Source organism: Chanos chanos, chromosome 10, assembly GCF_902362185.1.
Source record: "Chanos chanos chromosome 10, fChaCha1.1, whole genome shotgun sequence".
Classification (NCBI taxonomy): Eukaryota; Metazoa; Chordata; class Actinopteri; order Gonorynchiformes; family Chanidae; genus Chanos; species Chanos chanos.
In genome coordinates, this window is record NC_044504.1 from 502,105 (window position 1) to 522,500 (window position 20,396).

General features: G+C 46.8%; 1 protein-coding gene across 1 annotated transcript in view; it reads left to right on the plus strand.

The window, feature by feature from the left end:
* Positions 1 to 20,396, plus strand: part of ubr3 (ubiquitin protein ligase E3 component n-recognin 3) — a 57,234-nt gene that overhangs the window by 22,004 nt on the left and 14,834 nt on the right. Inside the window, exons 23-30 of the mRNA XM_030786399.1 lie at positions 1,924 to 2,369; positions 3,152 to 3,240; positions 5,384 to 5,533; positions 7,162 to 7,295; positions 8,072 to 8,182; positions 8,525 to 8,737; positions 9,372 to 9,508; positions 16,953 to 17,038. Of these exons, the coding sequence (XP_030642259.1) occupies positions 1,924 to 2,369; positions 3,152 to 3,240; positions 5,384 to 5,533; positions 7,162 to 7,295; positions 8,072 to 8,182; positions 8,525 to 8,737; positions 9,372 to 9,508; positions 16,953 to 17,038 (1,366 nt within the window). The remainder of the gene's footprint in view (positions 1 to 1,923; positions 2,370 to 3,151; positions 3,241 to 5,383; positions 5,534 to 7,161; positions 7,296 to 8,071; positions 8,183 to 8,524; positions 8,738 to 9,371; positions 9,509 to 16,952; positions 17,039 to 20,396) is intronic.

Here is a 20,396-nt window from a genome sequence, read left to right on the forward strand (position 1 = left end):
ACTACACTGTCACACCTATACAACCCTGTCACACCTATACAACACTGTCACACCCTTACAACACTGTCACACCTTCACAACACTGTCACACCTTCACAACACTGTCACACCTTCACAACACTGTCACACCTATACTACACTGTCACACCTATACTGCACTGTCACACCTATACTACACTTTTACAAAGCACAGCATTACAACACAGTGGTGGATAGGCACAGCTTAAAATACACTATTAATCAGCATACTTTCAAAAAACAATACATCTAAATCCAGCTCCAAAACAGTTTCTGTACACAGTGAGGGCCAATTAGATGCTCTTTATATTAAAAGAAATCAAACTGAAATTCTGCAACTTCATTCAGTCAGGATATGTCGCCAAGTTTGGATTTCATCTGATGACACGTATCTCAACTGTGAGATGATTTGAATGTTTCTGTTTTGTTGGCCTCACTTTTGCTTCGCAGAGCTCAAGACGTCTGACAGGGAATTGGAGAGAGGTAGCTGTGTGTGATTAAGGTTTTAGAATGTGTCAGTTACGCCTGTTTGCACGCACTGTTTTGTGGACATGTGTATATGTGTAGAGGAGAGTGTCTGCGTGTGTGTGTGTCTGCGTGTGTGTGTGTTGGAATGATTGTTGCTGTCTGCAGGGTGAGTGTGGGTGTGTGTGTGTGTGGGTGTGTGTGTGTGTGTTGGAATGATTGTTGCTGTCTGCAGGGTGTGTGTGTGTGGGTGTGTGGGCGTGTGTGTGTGTGTTGGAATGTTCATGGGTCCCTGCTATGTAGGTGTGTGTGTGTGTGTGTGTTTGTGAGTGTGTGTGTTTGTATGATAGCATACATAAGTCTGAATCTAACACACACACACACATATACACACACACACACACAGAAAGAGAGAGAGAGAGAGAAAGAAGCTCACACCATATTCACATGCTGTGAGTGGAAACACTCGTAAATCTCAGACATAGTCAACAGTGACTTCAAACAGTGAAGTTAGAACTGTTTTATTATTGTCTTGTTTTTTCTTGCTCTGTTCATTTTCTGCTAAAACACTAAACTGTAGAGCTGTGCAGATTTGATCATGTGTCACCCACACTTCTCAGGTGGTGGAACCTTCCTCAGTCAGCCCAGTGGTGGCGCTGTACCCCAAAGAACAGAGGTTTTGCACTTGTTTGGCGGTAGTCCAACAAAAGTTCTTTTCCCCTTAATTCTTTGCCATAGTTGAGTCAAAGAGCACTGCACCAGGAGCTTCATATCCTCCTGAGAAGACTATGAGAAGCTATAGGACTGAGTTACTCATCGACACTCACCAACACTCATTAACACTTATCACCACTGATTGACACTCATCAACACACATTAACACTCATCACCACTCACCAGCTCTCACAGACACTCATCAACACTCTCTGACACTCACCGATACTTTATTACCAATCATCAACGCTTATCGCCATTCAACACTCATCATCACTCAACACCACTCATTGACACTCATCACTACTCAACACTCACCAACACTCACTGACGCTCATCACCACTCACCGACACTCACCAACAACTCAAAGTTTGCAATGATTTTTTTCCCCCTGCTGTTGTTGTGGATTTAGGGCGTACTCACTGTCATTAACAGTCAGCCTTATTAAAGAGTGCAGCATGAGCTGAAAGATTCTCCCGTGTGAGTCTAGAGACTGGTTTTGTTTGCCACACCTGGAGAAAAAAAGCAATGTTTCCCAGCATCATTGCACAGTGTCAGATGACTATGTGGTTTGGTATGAGTTGAGACTGCATGGTGTGGATGGGCTTTGTTACATGGTGTCAAATGTCTGTGTAGTTTGATAGGAGGTGAGACTGAATGGTATAGTGGGGACCTGTGTGTGTTTGTCTGACAGCTGTCTCTCTCTCTCCTCTCTGTCTTGGCAGAATCTGCGGGAGGCCCAGGTGTTTAGTCTGGTGGCAGAGCGGCGGAGAAAGTTCCAGGAGATTATTAACCGCAGTACCCATGAAGCCAACCAGGCAGTCCGACCCAAAAGCTCCTCCACGCGCTGGCTCCTGCCTGGCTCTCCCCCACAGCTGGTCACAGAGATCCTGGAGATCAGGGAGAGCATGCTGTCCCTGCTGGTCAAACTGCACCAGAAACTCTCAGCCAAGCAGAACTCGCTCTCTGCAGCTTGGCTGGACGAGCCAGACATGTCCGTGCGCGCGCACGGCGACGGAATCACGGCCATCGAACGTATCCTCATCAAGGCCAGCACGCGCAGTCGCCAGTGCAGACGCTGCATCCAAGAGGTTTGTGGCAGGGTATGCCCACCTGTGCCCCCCCGCAAAAACAGCCCTGCTGACAAAAAGACCATGGATAAGGAGGAGAGGTGAGACTCTGTGTGTGTGTGTGTGTGTGTGTGTGTGTGTGTCTGTACGCGCATTTAAGTATGTGTGCAAGTAAGTGTGCGCCCTTGTGTGTTGTTTACACAGCTGTCACAGAACTGGCTTAAAGATGTCTTGCCAGCTCATATATAAAGAGTCCGCTAGCTCATATATAAAGAGTCCACTCGCTCATATATAAAGAGTCTGCTAGCCCATATACAAAGAATACGCTAGCCCATATGTAAAGAGTACACTAGCTCATATCATATATAAAGAGTACGCTAGCCCAAATATCAAGAATACGCTAGCATAACGGTATCGAACGAGTAGAGTGCTGCACTCACTCCCCCGACACCTTAAGAGGCGTACTAGTGACTGATGCTAGCGCCCATGGGTTTTAGCCTCCTTGCTAGCACGCCTGGCTCCCATCCCGAGGGTCGCCGGTTCGAGTCCAGTGTGAAACACAACACAGAGCGGTAATGCTAGCTCATGGTCATACGCCTGCGAACTCCTGCCATTCCCACAAACACTGCGTTAGCGTGGCGTTAGTGACAGGCAGTCCCTCTACACCACTGAAGAGCCTCATTCCCCAATCTGCTGTCTTCCTCTCTGCCCAATCCCGCATCATCATTCAAATCTTATAGAAATATCCCACAGTCCAAAGGTAAAGTTCAGAACAGTCACATTTTGTATGTGGCTGAAGCTCCATGGGGTGTCTGTGTTGATCAGTACTGTCTTTGGTAAATATCATGTGTGTGCGTGCGTGTGTGTGTGCATGTTGTTCCAGGCGGCAGAGGGCCAGGGAGAGACAACAGAAGCTGTTGGCTGAGTTTGCATCAAGACAGAAGAGCTTTATGGAGACAGCTATGGATGTTGGTGAGTCCACCCAAATGCAGCTCCATTTCACAGAAGTAAACCTACGTCTGCAAACAGACTTGATGATGTGACCATCATAGCGTAGTGAGCCAACCAAAGCATTTTTTTCCTAGTTGTCCACAGGGTTTGGATTAGAGAGTGTTTGGTTGTTTAGGGATGAAATCTAGTAGTCCTGGGTGTCTAGCCTATTTATTTGGTGAACTCTGCCTTCCTTCTCAACTCCATCACTTCTGAAATATCTGAGAGAAAGCCTAATCTGCATCAACTCTCCACTAACACAGCAAATGTTAATATGCCTCATTTCTCTGTCATTTTCAGTTTGTCCTTAATCCCAACATCAACACTCTTAACAAGCTATTTTCAGTCAGAGGAGGCCAGGTTCTACCCTCCGAGTCCTGGTTCATTGCTGTCTTACCCACATAGTGCTTTACCTGGCTACTGTCTCCTCGCTTCTGTCAGCTGATATCTGTTGTAGAGAAGGCCATGCATGTAACACCAAAGTCACTGGGTTACACTCACAGGTCACGCTCATTCTTCTTGTCTGTGGAGAAGACCGTGTTCTAGGTGGTTTTGGTGTGACCTATTACAGTCTTAACCTCCTTGGTTCAGCTGACCCAGCTAACATTGACTTGTGTTTATTTTATGGATTAGATCAGCCGACCAGGCTTATCAGCATAAAGCGTAGACCATGTTTTCTTCCTTTTTTCTCTTCCATGAGGAACACTTGTCTTACAGTTAAGGCAAAAGGTCAAAGAGGGAGAATATTTGTGCAGGTATTCCACAGTATTATACAGTGGCATCTTGGCCACATGTTGAGAGCTCCGGGTCAGAAAATGAAAAAATGAAAATTGGGCTGTTCCTTTGAGCTGCTGAGACACTCTGAGAGAGTGAGGCCAGGACAGGAAAGCGATGAAGGGGGGAAAAAGATGCATTCTTATATAACGTCAGTCCGTACTTCTTTCAACCACTTTCCATGTGTCTGTCCATTTCAGCTGTAATTTTAGACTTCTATGGGTTTTTTTTTGTAGTTGTTGTTATTTTAAACCATATTGCATGTGTGCATTTAGCTGTGTGAACTTTTCTGTTTTGTCAGCTTGTGTAGGATTTGGCACCAGAAGATCTGACTGTGTCTGTGATGTTTATGGTGCACTGGGAGGCTGTGGGGTTGCACGTGTGTGCGTGTGTGCGTGCGTGCGTGCGTGTGTGTGTGTGTGTGTGTGCGCGTGTGCGTGTGTGCGTGCGTGTGTGTGTGTGTGTGTGTGATCTGATCATTTGCCATGGGCTGTTGCATTGTAACATGGTCACATTCTAGCCCATTCTGTGTTGACTGCGTGTTCTTGTGAGATCCCGTCAGACTTTGGTGATAAATCAGAGCTGATAAGTGCTGTCCTGTCTGTCCTCTCAAACTCAGCCTCTGCTTCTATTGCTCATTTCACTACAGTAAACAGCCGTTAGAGCAAGGAGCCTCACCAACCCCAGCGTGCACTCCACATGCACATAGACACTCCGTAGACCAGACTGCCATTAAAACTGTTACACTGGGCAGAATGGAGCCCAGAAATGGACGGTACTAGTGCTCAATGCTGCTCACAGAAGGTGTGCAGTTTTTTGGGGGTGTTGTCAGGCCCGTTTCAAGTTACCCTCCGTAACAGCCGCAAAAAGAGGATGAGTGTTAGCTTAAATCTGAAGTTTTGTTTTATAGAAGTTAACTGTCATAGATTTAAAACTCAAAGTAAACTGTCATAGATTTGGTAAAACTCAAAGTTTCAAAAGCAAAAATATCCTGTGTTATCCCAGGCGTCACGTGACAAAATTCCAGAATTTGATTTGCTGAAAGGAAAAGTGTTGCAAGAAAATTCACAGATTAAACCATGTCCATCACATTGCCAAGCTAACAGCCAGAAGTGATTGTTGTTACCTAAAAATAACCGTCCAACTTAAAGTCGTCAGCCAGTCACATGGCTGACAGCCAGCACCTGTGGACTTCGACTCACGGTAGGTCATGACTAACTGGGACAGATTTTAGAAATGGGAAATAAAATAACAGAAAAACAAAACATATCAAATTAGTATGTGTGCATGTGTGTGTGTGTGCGCGCGTGCGTGCGTGCATTTGTATGTGTGCGTGTGTGTGCTGTTTCAGAGTCCCCTGATGGAGACGCAGCCATGGACATGGGAGTGGAAGAGACCCTGGACTCAGAGGTTCTGTATGACTGTGTGATCTGTGGTCAGAGTGGACCGTCCACAGAGGACCGGCCCACAGGCCTGGTGGTCCTCCTGCAGGCCTCATCAGGTACTGACAACCAGCCCACTCCAGGCCCTGCCCCGCCCCCCCAGTCCACAGTCACCCGTGCCTCCCTGGCACTGGAGCCCAATGAAACAGGAGACAGGTTTTAAAAGAACAGATGGTGCATTTTACAGAGGTCAGAGTGTGTGAATCCAATCACACCAGTTAAAGCAACAGAGGAGTCGTTGCGTAATCAAACACTCATTTTAACGGAGCAGGTCAACCAGTGCTTTAATTGGCTTGTCTATCAAGCACGGTGGCTTTAGGGTTTATCAGTCAACAGACTGATTGCAGTCATTTTCTGCACTGACTTTGTGGTTGCAAAAGGCCCATTAGCTGCCATTTGAAAACAAACAGTATATTTTGTTGGTAATGAGGACGTTATGATGCTGTGTTGTATTAGAACTCGTAAAACACACGCAGCCTCAAGGTCAAAACAGCCTCACTTTCATATCTGCTTATCATCACGCTGCAGTGTGATAGACACCATTCAGAGAAGGGTCCACGGTGGAGGTTTTACCTACAGGCTTTGATTAGAGATAATGGAGAGAAGATTAGCTGTCATTTCTGACTGTGATTTATCGACCGTGAGTCCCTGTGTTGATGTCAAAGGGCTGAACATCTGTGTAAAGGCAGAGCGTGATTGATGCCCTCGACACACCCACGACACTTCATTATCGTTTTCGGATCTCACACACTGCTGTAAATACAGATGAGGAAAGCTCATTAGCATAATGTTGTCACTCAGAGGCACTGTGTGTGTTTTATAAATATAGACATTAGTGTTGTCAATTAGCGAGAGCAGTTGTGACAGTGTTTGTAACTCAAAGACAGCGTGTGTGTGTGTGTGTGTGTGTGTGTTTTATGAGTATAAACAGTACTATTGTTTACTCAGAGAGAGAGTGTGTCTGTGTGTGTTTTATGAGTATAAACATTAGTATTGTTTACTCAGTGTGTGTGTGTTTTATTAGATTAGATTCAACTTTATTGTCATTGTGCAGAGTACAGATACAAAGCCAATGAAATGCAGTAGCATCTAACCAGAAGTGCAAAGCATAGTATTATTTACAGATAAGTGCAGGTATAGTGAGTACTGCAGTTGTGATGCTATATCTTACTGTGTATACAAAGGTGGTGAGACAGTGGTGAGCAATATACACAGATATGTACATGTTTAATATATTAATTACGTTTTATACAGAGGTGAAGCTGACAGAGTAGGAAGAGGAGTGTCTATGTGTTGGTTGAATATACATAATAGACAAAATATATACAGTATGTTTATGTACAGTTTAAATAGGGTACTCTGAACAGCATGAGAGGAAAAGCCAGTGCAAAAGGAGCAGAAAACAGTGCATATAAGTACAGAGATAGTGCAGTGGAGTGCGAATAAAGCTTAGCGCTGTGGTGTTGAGTTCAGCAGGGTCACAGCCTCATGGAAGAAGCTCTTCCTGAGCCGGCTGGTGCGGGAGCGGAGGCTCTTGTAGCGCCTGCCAGATGGGAGGAGGGTTAGGAGTCTGTGGTGAGGGTGGGATGCATCCTTGATGATGCTTTTCGCCCGGCCCAGGCAGCGTTTAATGGAAATGAGTATAAACATTAGTATTGTTTAGTCAAACAAAGTGTTCTCCTTTCAGTTCTGGGGCATCGTTGTCGTGGTGATGAGCCGAAGCATCTGCCGACCAGTGATGAAGAACATGTCTACCCCGAGGACACGTGTGGAGCGTCACATGATGTCAGACTCACGTTAATGCAACGCTTCTTCAAAGATGTACGTGAACACTGGCATGTCCTAAACGCACACATATGCACACACACACACATACATGCGCACACACGCACACACGCACACACGGGCATGTATATAATCTAGCCGCACAGTGTGTAGTGATAGTGTGTGTCCATAATGTAGAAACTGAATATGTGTATAACCTAGGTACTGTGTGTGGCTCTGTATGCGTGTGTTTATAGTGTTCAGGTGTGTGCGTGTTGTGGAGGTGTGTGACTGAGTTTGTATCCGTCTGTTTCTCCCTCCTTCCATACTTGTATCTCTCCCTCCTTCTGTCTTACCATCCATACAGTCACACCTTTCACATAGGCTCCGTCTTATCTGTTCAGTGTATGTGTGTTGTCTTCTCTTTAAAGCTGCCTGTCTGTCTCTCCCCTGATACCCTCATACTTTTACATGCATGGTTCCCGCGGATCCTTAAAAAGTCTTAAATCTAACTTTGCATTAAGCTGTAGGAACCCTGTACATGCATCCTCCCTTTTTGGCCACTCCTGCAGTCCCCAGCCTTAGACTTCACTACTGTTAGTTGTGATCACAAAACTACTTAGAAGATACACATTTTATGAAGTCTGTGCTGTGAAGGCTTAGAATAGCTTTTGTGTCATAGTTTTTATTCTAAGCCAACTTTTGGTTTATTGATGAGCTTTGATTTATGTTTTTTTTTCTGATTATTTGTTAAAGTCTTTGTTAAAGGCACCCTCACTGTGTCTGACAGACACTGGTGGTAATTTGTGGTTGTTTTCTGGTCCCTCTGTCAGAGTTCGTGCCTGCAGTCGGTGTCCATTGGCTGGGATGGGGGCGTGTATGTGCAGACCTGCGGACACACTCTACACATTGACTGTCATAAGAGTTACATGGAATCACTGAGGGTGAGAGACAGGTTCCACATCACAGTGTCATCTATCATCACAGAGCGTCTCGCAAGCACAATGTCTTTACCAGCACAGGAGCAGACTCTGACGCTGTAGCATTAAACTCCCTGTTGTTTGAAGGAAAACAACATGTTTACAGTGACAGTCGGGAGGTAGACAATCCAACATAAGTCATTAGTTTATCCATCCAGGCGGCACATTCCAAATGAGTATGTCAGTTTATTTCAGGCTGAAGAGTCCGGTTGCAGATGTGGTAAGAGATGACTGTAGTGATGGCTCTCGTAGGCATTCACATGCTCTGACTGTGTGGATTTCTAAGGCTGTGTTTGGCTCTTTCAGAACGACCAGGTTCTCCAGGGTTTCTCTGTGGACAAGGGCGAGTTTACCTGTCCGCTATGCCGACAGTTTGCCAACAGCGTGCTGCCCTGTCGGCCGGGCAGGGGCGCAGAGACAGGGGCGTGGCACTCCGCCAGTAACAAGAGCATGGCGGTGCTGGTGAAGGAGGTGGAGGATCTGCAGGACCAGCTGGGGATTTTCCCAGTAAGCATCACTGTAAGGCATAGCTACCATGAAACCGCCGGGTCCCCGGTGGCCGTCCTTTAACTCCCCATCACGTACTCACCGTGTCTGAGTCCTGTGTTCTCTGAGAACCTCAGACAGACTCAAACACACACACACACACACACACACACACACATGTGTGTTCTGACTGATCATCACTTAACCACTCACCTCCATCCAACCGTTCACCACCGTTTTAATGCCTGTCTGCTCTCACAGTCTCCATACACATGTGTGACACTAACCCAGCACCTCTCTGACTGCTCTGACTAGAGAAGAAGAACAGTCTCTGTAGACCTGGGCAGAAACCATGTGTGAGAGCATCAGTGTTTACATCGTACCAAATGCACACATCAACACAAACATATACTCTATATACTGGCACTGTATAAACAGTTGCTCTCATAAAGGATTGGTGGTGACGCTTAGAGAATGTGAGTTTTGGTGGTTCTGTGCTGTGTTTTGTACTCTGTGTTCTCCTGGTCTGAAGGACGCTTGTCCAATGTGTCTAACCTGCAGTCTGGAGACTGAAACACAGCCCAGCACCACCACACATGACACATGACACACATGTCCCAGCGGTCACTTAATCTCACACATTGCTCTTGTCATTGTCTGATTGCAGACTGAGTCAAACCTGAGTAAAGAGATGGAGTCAGTCATTAAGGACATTAAAAACACCACCCAGAAAAAATACATGGACTACGGCAGGAACCCAGGATCGCCTGACAACGACTTCCTGTTCATGTACTCAGTGGCCAGGTCAGTCTGTGAGCGCTCAACTCAAGGAGCCACTCTGTTCTCTCTGTTAACATTCCTCTGTCTGTTCTGTCACTCTGTTCTCTCTCTGTTAACATTCCTCTGTCTGTTCTGTCACTCTGTTCTCTCTGTTAACATTCCTCTGTCTGTTCTGTCACTCTGTTCTCTCTCTGTTAACATTCCTCTGTCTGTTCTGTCACTCTGTTCTCTCTCTGTTAACATTCCTCTGTCTGTTCTGCCACTCTGTTCTCTCTCTGTTAACACTCCTCTGTCTGTTCTGTCACTCTGTTCTCTCTCTGTTAACATTCCTCTGTCTGTTCTGTCACTCTGTTCTCTCTCTGTTAACACTCCTCTGTCTGTTCTGTCACTGTGTTCTCTCTGTTAACATTCCTCTGTCTGTTCTGTCACTCTGTTCTCTCTCTGTTAACATTCCTCTGTCTGTTCTGCCACTCTGTTCTCTCTCTGTTAACACTCCTCTGTCTGTTCTGTCACTCTGTTCTCTCTCTGTTAACATTCCTCTGTCTGTTCTGTCACTCTGTTCTCTCTCTGTTAACATTCCTCTGTCTGTTCTGTCACTCTGTTCTCTCTCTGTTAACATTCCTCTGTCTGTTCTGCCACTCTGTTCTCTCTCTGTTAACACTCCTCTGTCTGTTCTGTCACTCTGTTCTCTCTCTGTTAACATTCCTCTGTCTGTTCTGTCACTCTGTTCTCTCTCTGTTAACACTCCTCTGTCTGTTCTGTCACTCTGTTCTCTCTGTTAACATTCCTCTGTCTGTTCTGTCACTCTGTTCTCTCTCTGTTAACATTCCTCTGTCTGTTCTGTCACTCTGTTCTCTCTCTGTTAACACTCCTCTGTCTGTTCTGTCACTCTGTTCTCTCTGTTAACATTCCTCTGTCTGTTCTGTCACTCTGTTCTCTCTGTTAACACTCCTCTGTCTGTTCTGTCACTCTGTTCTCTCTCTGTTAACATTCCTCTGTCTGTTCTGTCACTCTGTTCTCTCTCTGTTAACACTCCTCTGTCTGTTCTGTCACTCTGTTCTCTCTGTTAACACTCCTCTGTCTGTTCTGTCACTCTGTTCTCTCTGTTAACACTCCTCTGTCTGTTCTGTCACTCTGTTCTCTCTCTGTTAACATTCCTCTGTCTGTTCTGTCACTCTGTTCTCTCTCTGTTAACACTCCTCTGTCTGTTCTGTCACTCTGTTCTCTCTCTGTTAACACTCCTCTGTCTGTTCTGTCACTCTGTTCTCTCTGTTAACACTCCTCTGTCTGTTCTGTCACTCTGCTCTCTCTCTGTTAACACTCCTCTGTCTGTTCTGTCACTCTGTTCTCTCTCTGTTAACATTCCTCTGTCTGTTCTGTCACTCTGTTCTCTCTCTGTTAACATTCCTCTGTCTGTTCTGTCACTCTGTTCTCTCTCTGTTAACACTCCTCTGTCTGTTCTGTCACTCTGTTCTCTCTCTGTTAACACTCCTCTGTCTGTTCTGTCACTCTGTTCTCTCTCTGTTAACATTCCTCTGTCTGTTCTGTCACTCTGTTCTCTCTCTGTTAACACTCCTCTGTCTGTTCTGTCACTCTGTTCTCTCTCTGTTAACACTCCTCTGTCTGTTCTGTCACTCTGTTCTCTCTCTGTTAACACTCCTCTGTCTGTTCTGTCACTCTGTTCTCTCTGTTAACATTCCTCTGTCTGTTCTGTCACTCTGTTCTCTCTCTGTTAACACTCCTCTGTCTGTTCTGTCACTCTGTTCTCTCTCTGTTAACACTCCTCTGTCTGTTCTGTCACTCTGTTCTCTCTCTGTTAACACTCCTCTGTCTGTTCTGTCACTCTGTTCTCTCTGTTAACATTCCTCTGTCTGTTCTGTCACTCTGTTCTCTCTCTGTTAACACTCCTCTGTCTGTTCTGTCACTCTGTTCTCTCTCTGTTAACACTCCTCTGTCTGTTCTGTCACTCTGTTCTCTCTCTGTTAACACTCCTCTGTCTGTTCTGTCACTCTGTTCTCTCTCTGTTAACACTCCTCTGTCTGTTCTGTCACTCTGTTCTCTCTGTTAACACTCCTCTGTCTGTTCTGTCACTCTGTTCTCTCTCTGTTAACACTCCTCTGTCTGTTCTGTCACTCTGTTCTCTCTGTTAACATTCCTCTGTCTGTTCTGTCACTCTGTTCTCTCTCTGTTAACACTCCTCTGTCTGTTCTGTCACTCTGTTCTCTCTGTTAACACTCCTCTGTCTGTTCTGTCACTCTGTTCTCTCTGTTAACACTCCTCTGTCTGTTCTGTCACTCTGTTCTCTCTCTGTTAACACTCCTCTGTCTGTTCTGTCACTCTGTTCTCTCTCTGTTAACACTCCTCTGTCTGTTCTGTCACTCTGTTCTCTCTGTTAACACTCCTCTGTCTGTTCTGTCACTCTGTTCTCTCTCTGTTAACACTCCTCTGTCTGTTCTGTCACTCTGTTCTCTCTCTGTTAACACTCCTCTGTCTGTTCTGTCACTCTGTTCTCTCTCTGTTAACATTCCTCTGTCTGTTCTGTCACTCTGTTCTCTCTGTTAACACTCCTCTGTCTGTTCTGTCACTCTGTTCTCTCTCTGTTAACATTCCTCTGTCTGTTCTGTCACTCTGTTCTCTCTCTGTTAACATCCCTCTGTCTGTTCTGTCACTCTGTTCTCTCTGTTAACATTCCTCTGTCTGTTCTGTCACTCTGTTCTCTCTCTGTTAACACTCCTCTGTCTGTTCTGTCACTCTGTTCTCTCTGTTAACATTCCTCTGTCTGTTCTGTCACTCTGTTCTCTCTCTGTTAACACTCCTCTGTCTGTTCTGTCACTCTGTTCTCTCTCTGTTAACACTCCTCTGTCTGTTCTGTCACTCTGTTCTCTCTCTGTTAACATTCCTCTGTCTGTTCTGTCACTCTGTTCTCTCTGTTAACATTCCTCTGTCTGTTCTGTCACTCTGCTCTCTCTCTGTTAACATTCCTCTGTCTGTTCTGTCACTCAGCTCTCTGTCTGTTAACTCTCCTCTGTCTGTTCTGTCACTCTGTTCTCTCTCTGTTAACACTCCTCTGTCTGTTCTGTCACTCTGTTCTCTCTCTGTTAACATTCCTCTGTCTGTTCTGTCACTCTGTTCTCTCTCTGTTAACATTCCTCTGTCTGTTCTGTCACTCTGTTCTCTCTGTTAACACTCCTCTGTCTGTTCTGTCACTCTGTTCTCTCTCTGTTAACATTCCTCTGTCTGTTCTGTCACTCTGTTCTCTCTCTGTTAACATTCCTCTGTCTGTTCTGTCACTCTGTTCTCTCTGTTAACACTCCTCTGTCTGTTCTGTCACTCTGTTCTCTCTCTGTTAACACTCCTCTGTCTGTTCTGTCACTCTGTTCTCTCTGTTAACATTCCTCTGTCTGTTCTGTCACTCTGTTCTCTCTCTGTTAACACTCCTCTGTCTGTTCTGTCACTCTGTTCTCTCTCTGTTAACACTCCTCTGTCTGTTCTGTCACTCTGTTCTCTCTCTGTTAACACTCCTCTGTCTGTTCTGTCACTCTGTTCTCTCTCTGTTCTCTCTCCTCTGTCTGTTCTGTCACTCTGTTCTCTCTGTTAACACTCCTCTGTCTGATCTGACAGTGAATGATGTAACTAACTCTGTGGAGATGTATCCAGAATGCTTTTTTTTGGAATGCTCTCATCACTAGGGATGGGACAAAAAATCGATACAGTGTAGTATTGCGATATTTATCAGCATGATACTATATTGATACAGCCGCGCCATGTTTCCTTGCGACTCGGGTCTCGACAGTGCCAGCGTTTCACTCACATTCGTGACTAAAACAGATATGTGCGAACTGTAAAATGTATTTAGGAGCACATGTGCGAATAAAAATTATTACAAAATTCGGCCCAAACAGCCTCAATTTATTTTCCGCCGAAAAGGTTGATAACACAACAGCAACAATGACGATGACGCGATCACTGCGCTGAGCCCATGTCTGTTGAGAAAATCATGTGATCCACTTGTCAGTGCAAAGCTGCTGGACCAGTGATATCCTCTCTGCCTAAACGGACTGAGCAGACTTTTTTTTGGCGTTTAGAACTAAGAAGAACTAATTTATCATAGAGGATACCATTGATTCTGTGTATACAGTTTAAAGAATAAATAATTACATGATTATTAAATAAATACAGTTTGAAGCAGTAATAATTAAAGATAATTAAAGATCTAGTGTACTTTTTGCATTCAAATAAATTAAATCATTTTGCTTATAAATGTCTCCTCGTATCCCCTGATTAAGGAAAAGCCCATTATTTGATCAATTTTCATTTGTGGATGTGGACAAGTTGCAGTCAGTTTGTGTGTGTGTTAGAGAGGCACTAAGATAAGACTCTGTTTATTTTGTTGTACATTGTTTCATCTCGGTCGTCAAATTCTGTGAAAGTGACACCGTAATGGAGTGAATAAATACATAACTCCTGCCTTTTGCCTTTTGCCTTTTTAGGAGGATTTTTTTTTGTTCAGTTTCACAGATATGGTGATGATAGATTATTGTCTTGCAGTGTATCGAGTGCTGCGGAATTGCTATATCGTGATACAATCATTATTGTGGGCAACATATCGTGATAGTATCGTATCGCGAGTTACTCTGTGATTCCCACCCCTTTTCATCACTGTAATGATAGATCATATATGGTATGCATATTTCAAATGAAACTCGTCATGAAGAGAACCTTCTCTCTCTCTCTCTCTCTCTGAGCACTACTCTGTATAGTTTTATTACCTTTGCAGTCAAACCTTCATCTTTGTCCTCACCTTACCAGCATAGAATAGGGGTATTACTGGAACCCATTCTTTCATTCATCAGTATCTGAACAGATTTAGTCTAAGCAGGTGAATCTGAAGTGCTCTGGCTTTTCTTTCCTCCAGCAGTCTCAGGCTGCTTGAGTGCCCACCACCTGGCCTCTGACTGTTGGGAGGGCCGTCTGCCTCCTGGCCTCCACCTGGCTGTCTCTCTCTCTCTCTCCCCTGGGCCTTGTGGCTGTCTCTCTCTCTCTCTCTCCCCTGGGCCTTGTGGCTGTCTCTCTCTCTCTCTCTCTCCCCTGGGCCTTGTGGCTGTCTCTCTCTCTCTCTCTCTCTCCCCTGGGCCTTGTGGCTGTCTCTCTCTCTCTCTCTCTCTCCCCTGGGCCTTGTGGCTGTCTCTCTCTCTCTCTCTCTCTCCCCTGGGCCTTGTGGCTGTCTCTCTCTCTCTCTCCCCTGGGCCTTGTGGCTGTTTCTCTCTCTCTCTCCCCTGGGCCTTGTGGCTGTCTCTCTCTCTCTCTCTCTCCCCTGGGCCTTGTGGCTGTCACTCTCTCTCTCTGTTTCTCTCCACTTGATCCTCTCTCTCCCTTTCTCTCACTCCACAGGCCCTTATGGCTGTCTCTCTCACTCCACAGGGCCTTGTGGCTGTCTGTCTCTCCGTCTGAATGGAGCACATTATCCACATAGTGGAAAATTCCTCTGTCAGGCAGCACCTCTTATCAGTGTCTGCCAGATACAGCTCAGCACAGCTGCTCTGTCTTTGGGAAATTGCCTTTCTTGAGTTCTCTCTCTCTCTCTCTCTCTCTCTCTCACACGCTCTCTCTCTCTCTCTCCCTCCCTCCCTCTCTCTTTCGCTCTCTCTCTCCCTCCCTCTCTCGTGCTCTCTCTGTCTCTCTCTCTTTCTCTCTCTCTCTCTCTCTCTCTCTCTCTCTCACTGTCCCCACCTTCTTTCTCTGCCCCCCACTGAGTCCCCTTGTTTGTTTCTCTCTCACTCTCCATTCAGGCTACAGTAGCAGTGCAGCCCCATGTAGACTCATGACAGAGGCTGATGCTGTGGAAGGCTTTAGCCTCACATTATTAAACTGGATTGTTTTATTTTGACGTTTTTAAGTTTTGTGAGCATCGTGCTAAATTAAAATGTGAGGTGATTTGTCTTTGGAGTGCTGAGTCAGTTCACTGGAGGTCACTCTTTTTGCCAGTGTTGTATTCTGGCCTTGTGTCCTGGACTCAATGGGAGGGCTGCTATGATTAGTTGAGGTAATCGATGACGTCGACAGTGAAAATGCGTTGACAGCAGTATTTCAAACAGACGCATCGTTTTTTTTTGTTTTTTTTGTGAATTTACCTTTTTGACTTCTAAAACGCTTCAGTTTATTATAACAAACTTTTTTCCTCAATATCACTACATAATTGCTGTTAGGGCTGTTTTTCTATAGATTAATCTACCAGCCAGTCAAGGTGAGTAAATTGAGTTGAATAGTGGATTAATCTTTTGACTGTTTGACTTGACTCGTAAATTCATAAAAATAAAATAAGCAATGTGGCGGTTTAAAAATACTGCTGTCGATTCATTTTCATCGTCGATGTCATCAATTACCTCGACTTATCGCGACAGCCCTACTGAATTGGACCCAAATCTACCCCCTAGTGGAATGGGGGTGGAGTCTACACTGCTGGTCTGTTAAATGGGGGCGGAGTCCACACTGCTGGTCTGTTTTAATGGGGGTGGAGTCTACACCGCTGGTCTGTTGTAATGGGGGTGGAGTCCACTCTGCTGGTCTGTTAAATAGGGGTGGAGTCTACTCTGCTGGTCTGTTTTAATGGGGGTGGTGTCTACACTGCTGGTCTGTTGTAATGGGGGTGGAGTCTACACTGCTGGTCTGTTGTAATAGGGGTGGAGTCTACACTGCTGGTCTGTTAAATGGGGGCGGACTCTACACTGCTGGTCTGTTGTAATGGGGGCGGAGTCTGCACTGCTGGTCTGTTAAATAGGGGCGGAGTCTACACTGCTGGTCTGTTAAATGGGGGCAGAGTCCACACTGCTAGTCTGTTTTAATGGGGGTGGAGTCTACACTGCTGGTCTGTTGTAATGGGGGTGGAGTCCACTCTGCTGGTCTGTTAAATGGGGGCGGAGTCCACACTGCTGGTCTGTTTTAATGGGGGTGGAGTCTACACTGCCGGTCTGTTGTAATGGGGGTGGAGTCCACTCTGCTGGTCTGTTAAATAGGGGCTGAATCTGTATGAAAAGACCTATTCTCATATAAAGGTCACACTGGGGAAGACAGTGACTAGTTAGAACACACACACACTTACACAGGAGAGTGTAACCGATGGTCGTGGATATCTAAAGATGTTTTTATCCCATAGTTAGTCCAGAAAAGAGAGAGGAGAACCACTATGTTTCGCTTCAGTGTTGCAGTTTATTACTGGGGAGACTGTTAAACACACACAGCCCTCTGCCAGCTTTCCTCATCACTACCCTTACACATATCTCATTTCTGCTTTACTGACTAATCTGTCCTTCTCTCTCTCTCTCTCTCCCCCTCTCTCTCTCTCTCTCTCTCTCTCTCTCTCTCTCCCTCTCTCCCTCTCTATCTCTCTTTTTCTCTCTCTCTCTCTCTCTCTCTCTCTCTCTCCCTCTCTCCCTCTCTTTCTCTCTCTCTCTCTCTCTCTCTCTTTCAGGACAAATCTGGAGTTGGAGCTGGTGCATCGTGGTGGGAATCTCTGTAGTGGAGGAGCCAGTGCTGCAGCAAAGCGCTCATGCCTCAGTGAGTACAGCACTAACACACACAGTCCTCACACTGCCCAGCACTAACACACACTGTCCTCACACTGCCCAGCACTAACACACACTGTCCTCACACTGCCCAGCACTAACACACACTGTCCTCACACTGCCCAGCACTAACACACACTGTCCTCACACTGTCCTCACACTGCCCAGCACTAACACACACAGTCCTCACACTGCCCAGCACTAACACACACTGTCCTCACACTGCCCAGCACTAACACACACAGTCCTCACACTGCCCAGCACTAACACACACTGTCCTCACACTGCCCAGCACTAACACACACTGTCCTCACACTGCCCAGCACTAACACACACAGTCCTCACACTGCCCAGCACTAACACACACTGTCCTCACACTGCCCAGCACTAACACACACTGTCCTCACACTGCCCAGCACTAACACACACTGTCCCAGCACTAACACACACTGTCCTCACACTGCCCAGCACTAACACACACTGTCCTCACACTGCCCAGCACTAACACACACTGTCCTCACACTGTCCCAGCACTAACACACGCTGTCCCAGCACTAACACACACTGTCCTCACACTGCCCAGCACTAACACACACTGTCCTCACACTGCCCAGCACTAACACACACTGTCCTCACACTGCCCAGCACTAACACACACTGTCCCAGCACTAACACACACTGTCCTCACACTGCCCAGCACTAACACACACTGTCCCAGCACTAACACACACTGTCCTCACACTGCCCAGCACTAACACACACTGTCCTCACACTGCCCAGCACTAACACACACTGTCCTCACACTGCCCAGCACTAACACACACTGTCCTCACACTGCCCAGCACTAACACACACTGCCCACACACTGCCCAACACTAACACACACTGTCCTCACACTGTCCCAGCACTAACACACGCTGTCCCAGCACTAACACACACAGTCCTCACACTACCCAGCACTAACACACACTGTCCTCACACTGCCCAGCACTAACACACACTGTCCTCACACTGCCCAGCACTAACACACACTGCCCACACACTGTCCCAGCACTAACACACGCTGTCCCAGCACTAGCACACACAGTCCTCACACTACCCAGCACTAACACACACTGTCCTCACACTGCCCAGCACTAACACACACTGTCCTCACACTGCCCAGCACTAACACACACTGTCCCAGCACTAACACACACTGTCCTCACACTGCCCAGCACTAACACACACTGTCCACACACTGCCCAGCACCAACACACACTGTCCTCACAGCACTCAGTCCTCACACTGCCCAGCACTAACACACGCTGTCCACACACTGCCCAGCACTAACACACTCAGTCCACACACTGCCCAGCACTAACACACACCATCCACACTGTCCTCACACTGCCCAGCACTAACACACACTGTCCTCACACTGTCCCAGCACTAACACACACTGTCCACACAGCACTCAGTCCACACACTGCCCAGCACTAACACACACTGCCCAGCACTAACACACACTGTCCACACAGCACTCAGTCCACACACTGCCCAGCACTAACACACACTGCCCAGCACTAACACACACTGTCCCAGCACTAACACACACTGTCCTCACACTGCCCAGCACTAACACACACTGTCCTCACACTGTCCCAGCACTAACACACACTGTCCTCACAGCACTCAGTCCACACACTGCCCAACACTAACACACACTGTCCCAGCACTAACACACACTGTCCTCACACTGCCCAGCACTAACACACACTGTCCCAGCACTAACACACACTGTCCTCACACTGCCCAGCACTAACACACACTGCCCAGCACTAACACACACTGTCCTCACACTGCCCAGCACTAACACACACTGTCCTCACACTGTCCCAGCACTAACACACACTGTCCCAGCACTAACACACACTGTCCTCACAGCACTCAGTCCACACACTGCCCAGCACTAACACACAGTCCTCACACTGCCCAGCACTAACACACACTGTCCTCACACTGCCCAGCACTAACACACGCTGTCCCAGCACTAACACACACTGCCCAGCACTAACACACACTGTCCACACAGTCCTCACACTGCCCAGCACTAACACACACTGTCCACACACTGCCCAGCACTAACACACACTGTCCTCACAGCACTCAGTCCACTCACTGCCCAGCACTAACACACACTGCCCAGCACTAACACACACTGTCCACACAGCACTCAGTCCACACACTGCCCAGCACTAACACACACTGCCCAGCACTAACACACACTGTCCTCACACTGCCCAGCACTAACACACACTGTCCTCACACTGTCCCAGCACTAACACACACTGTCCCAGCACTAACACACACTGCCCAACACTAACACACACTGTCCCAGCACTAACACACACTGTTCTCACACTGCCCAGCACTAACACACACTGCCCAGCACTAACACACACTGTCCTCACACTGCCCAGCACTAACACACACTGCCCAGCACTAACACACACTGTCCTCACACTGCCCAGCACTAACACACACTGTCCTCACACTGTCCCAGCACTAACACACACTGTCCTCACACTGCCCAGCACTAACACACGCTGTCCTAGCACTAACACACACTGCCCAGCACTAACACACACTGTCCTCACACTGCCCAGCACTAACACACACTGTCCTCACACTGTCCCAGCACTAACACACACTGTCCCAGCACTAACACACACTGTCCACACAGCACTAACACACAATGTCCTCACACTGCCCAGCACTAACACACACTGTCCCAGCACTAACACACACTGTCCCAGCACTAACACACACTGTCCACACACTGACCAGCACTAACACACACTGTCCTCACAGCGCTTTTTTGGGAAATGTCCCCACACTCTCCTGGCCTGATTTGAACCAGCAAAAAATACAAATAAAACTTAAACTAATAAACAGAGTGTCTGCCTGCTCCAGTGCATGTGGCAGTAATGAACATCCGCCTGCAGGGAGATGATGACATTCTGTAACCATAGCAGGGCCAGTAGAGGGTGGCAGATGTTCACTGTACTTGTGACATCCCAGAGTACCGTTAAAGAGCTGTGTCGCTGTGGAGGACTACAGCTACATTAAGTGTGTAACTGCGCTGATAGCCTGGGTGTCTGTACATTAGTGACATGTGGAACAGAATGTGGATGAGAATGATAGACTACGGATACAGCAGGGCTTCCAGCGCATATCCCCACAACGTTTAGGATATACTCAGATTTGTGTGTATGTGTGTTTTGTTTTCAGTCTTCATGTAGGTCAGGTGGTGGTGAAACTGTCAGGCTCAGATGTAGCCGAGTTCATTCTTTCTTTAGATTCACATT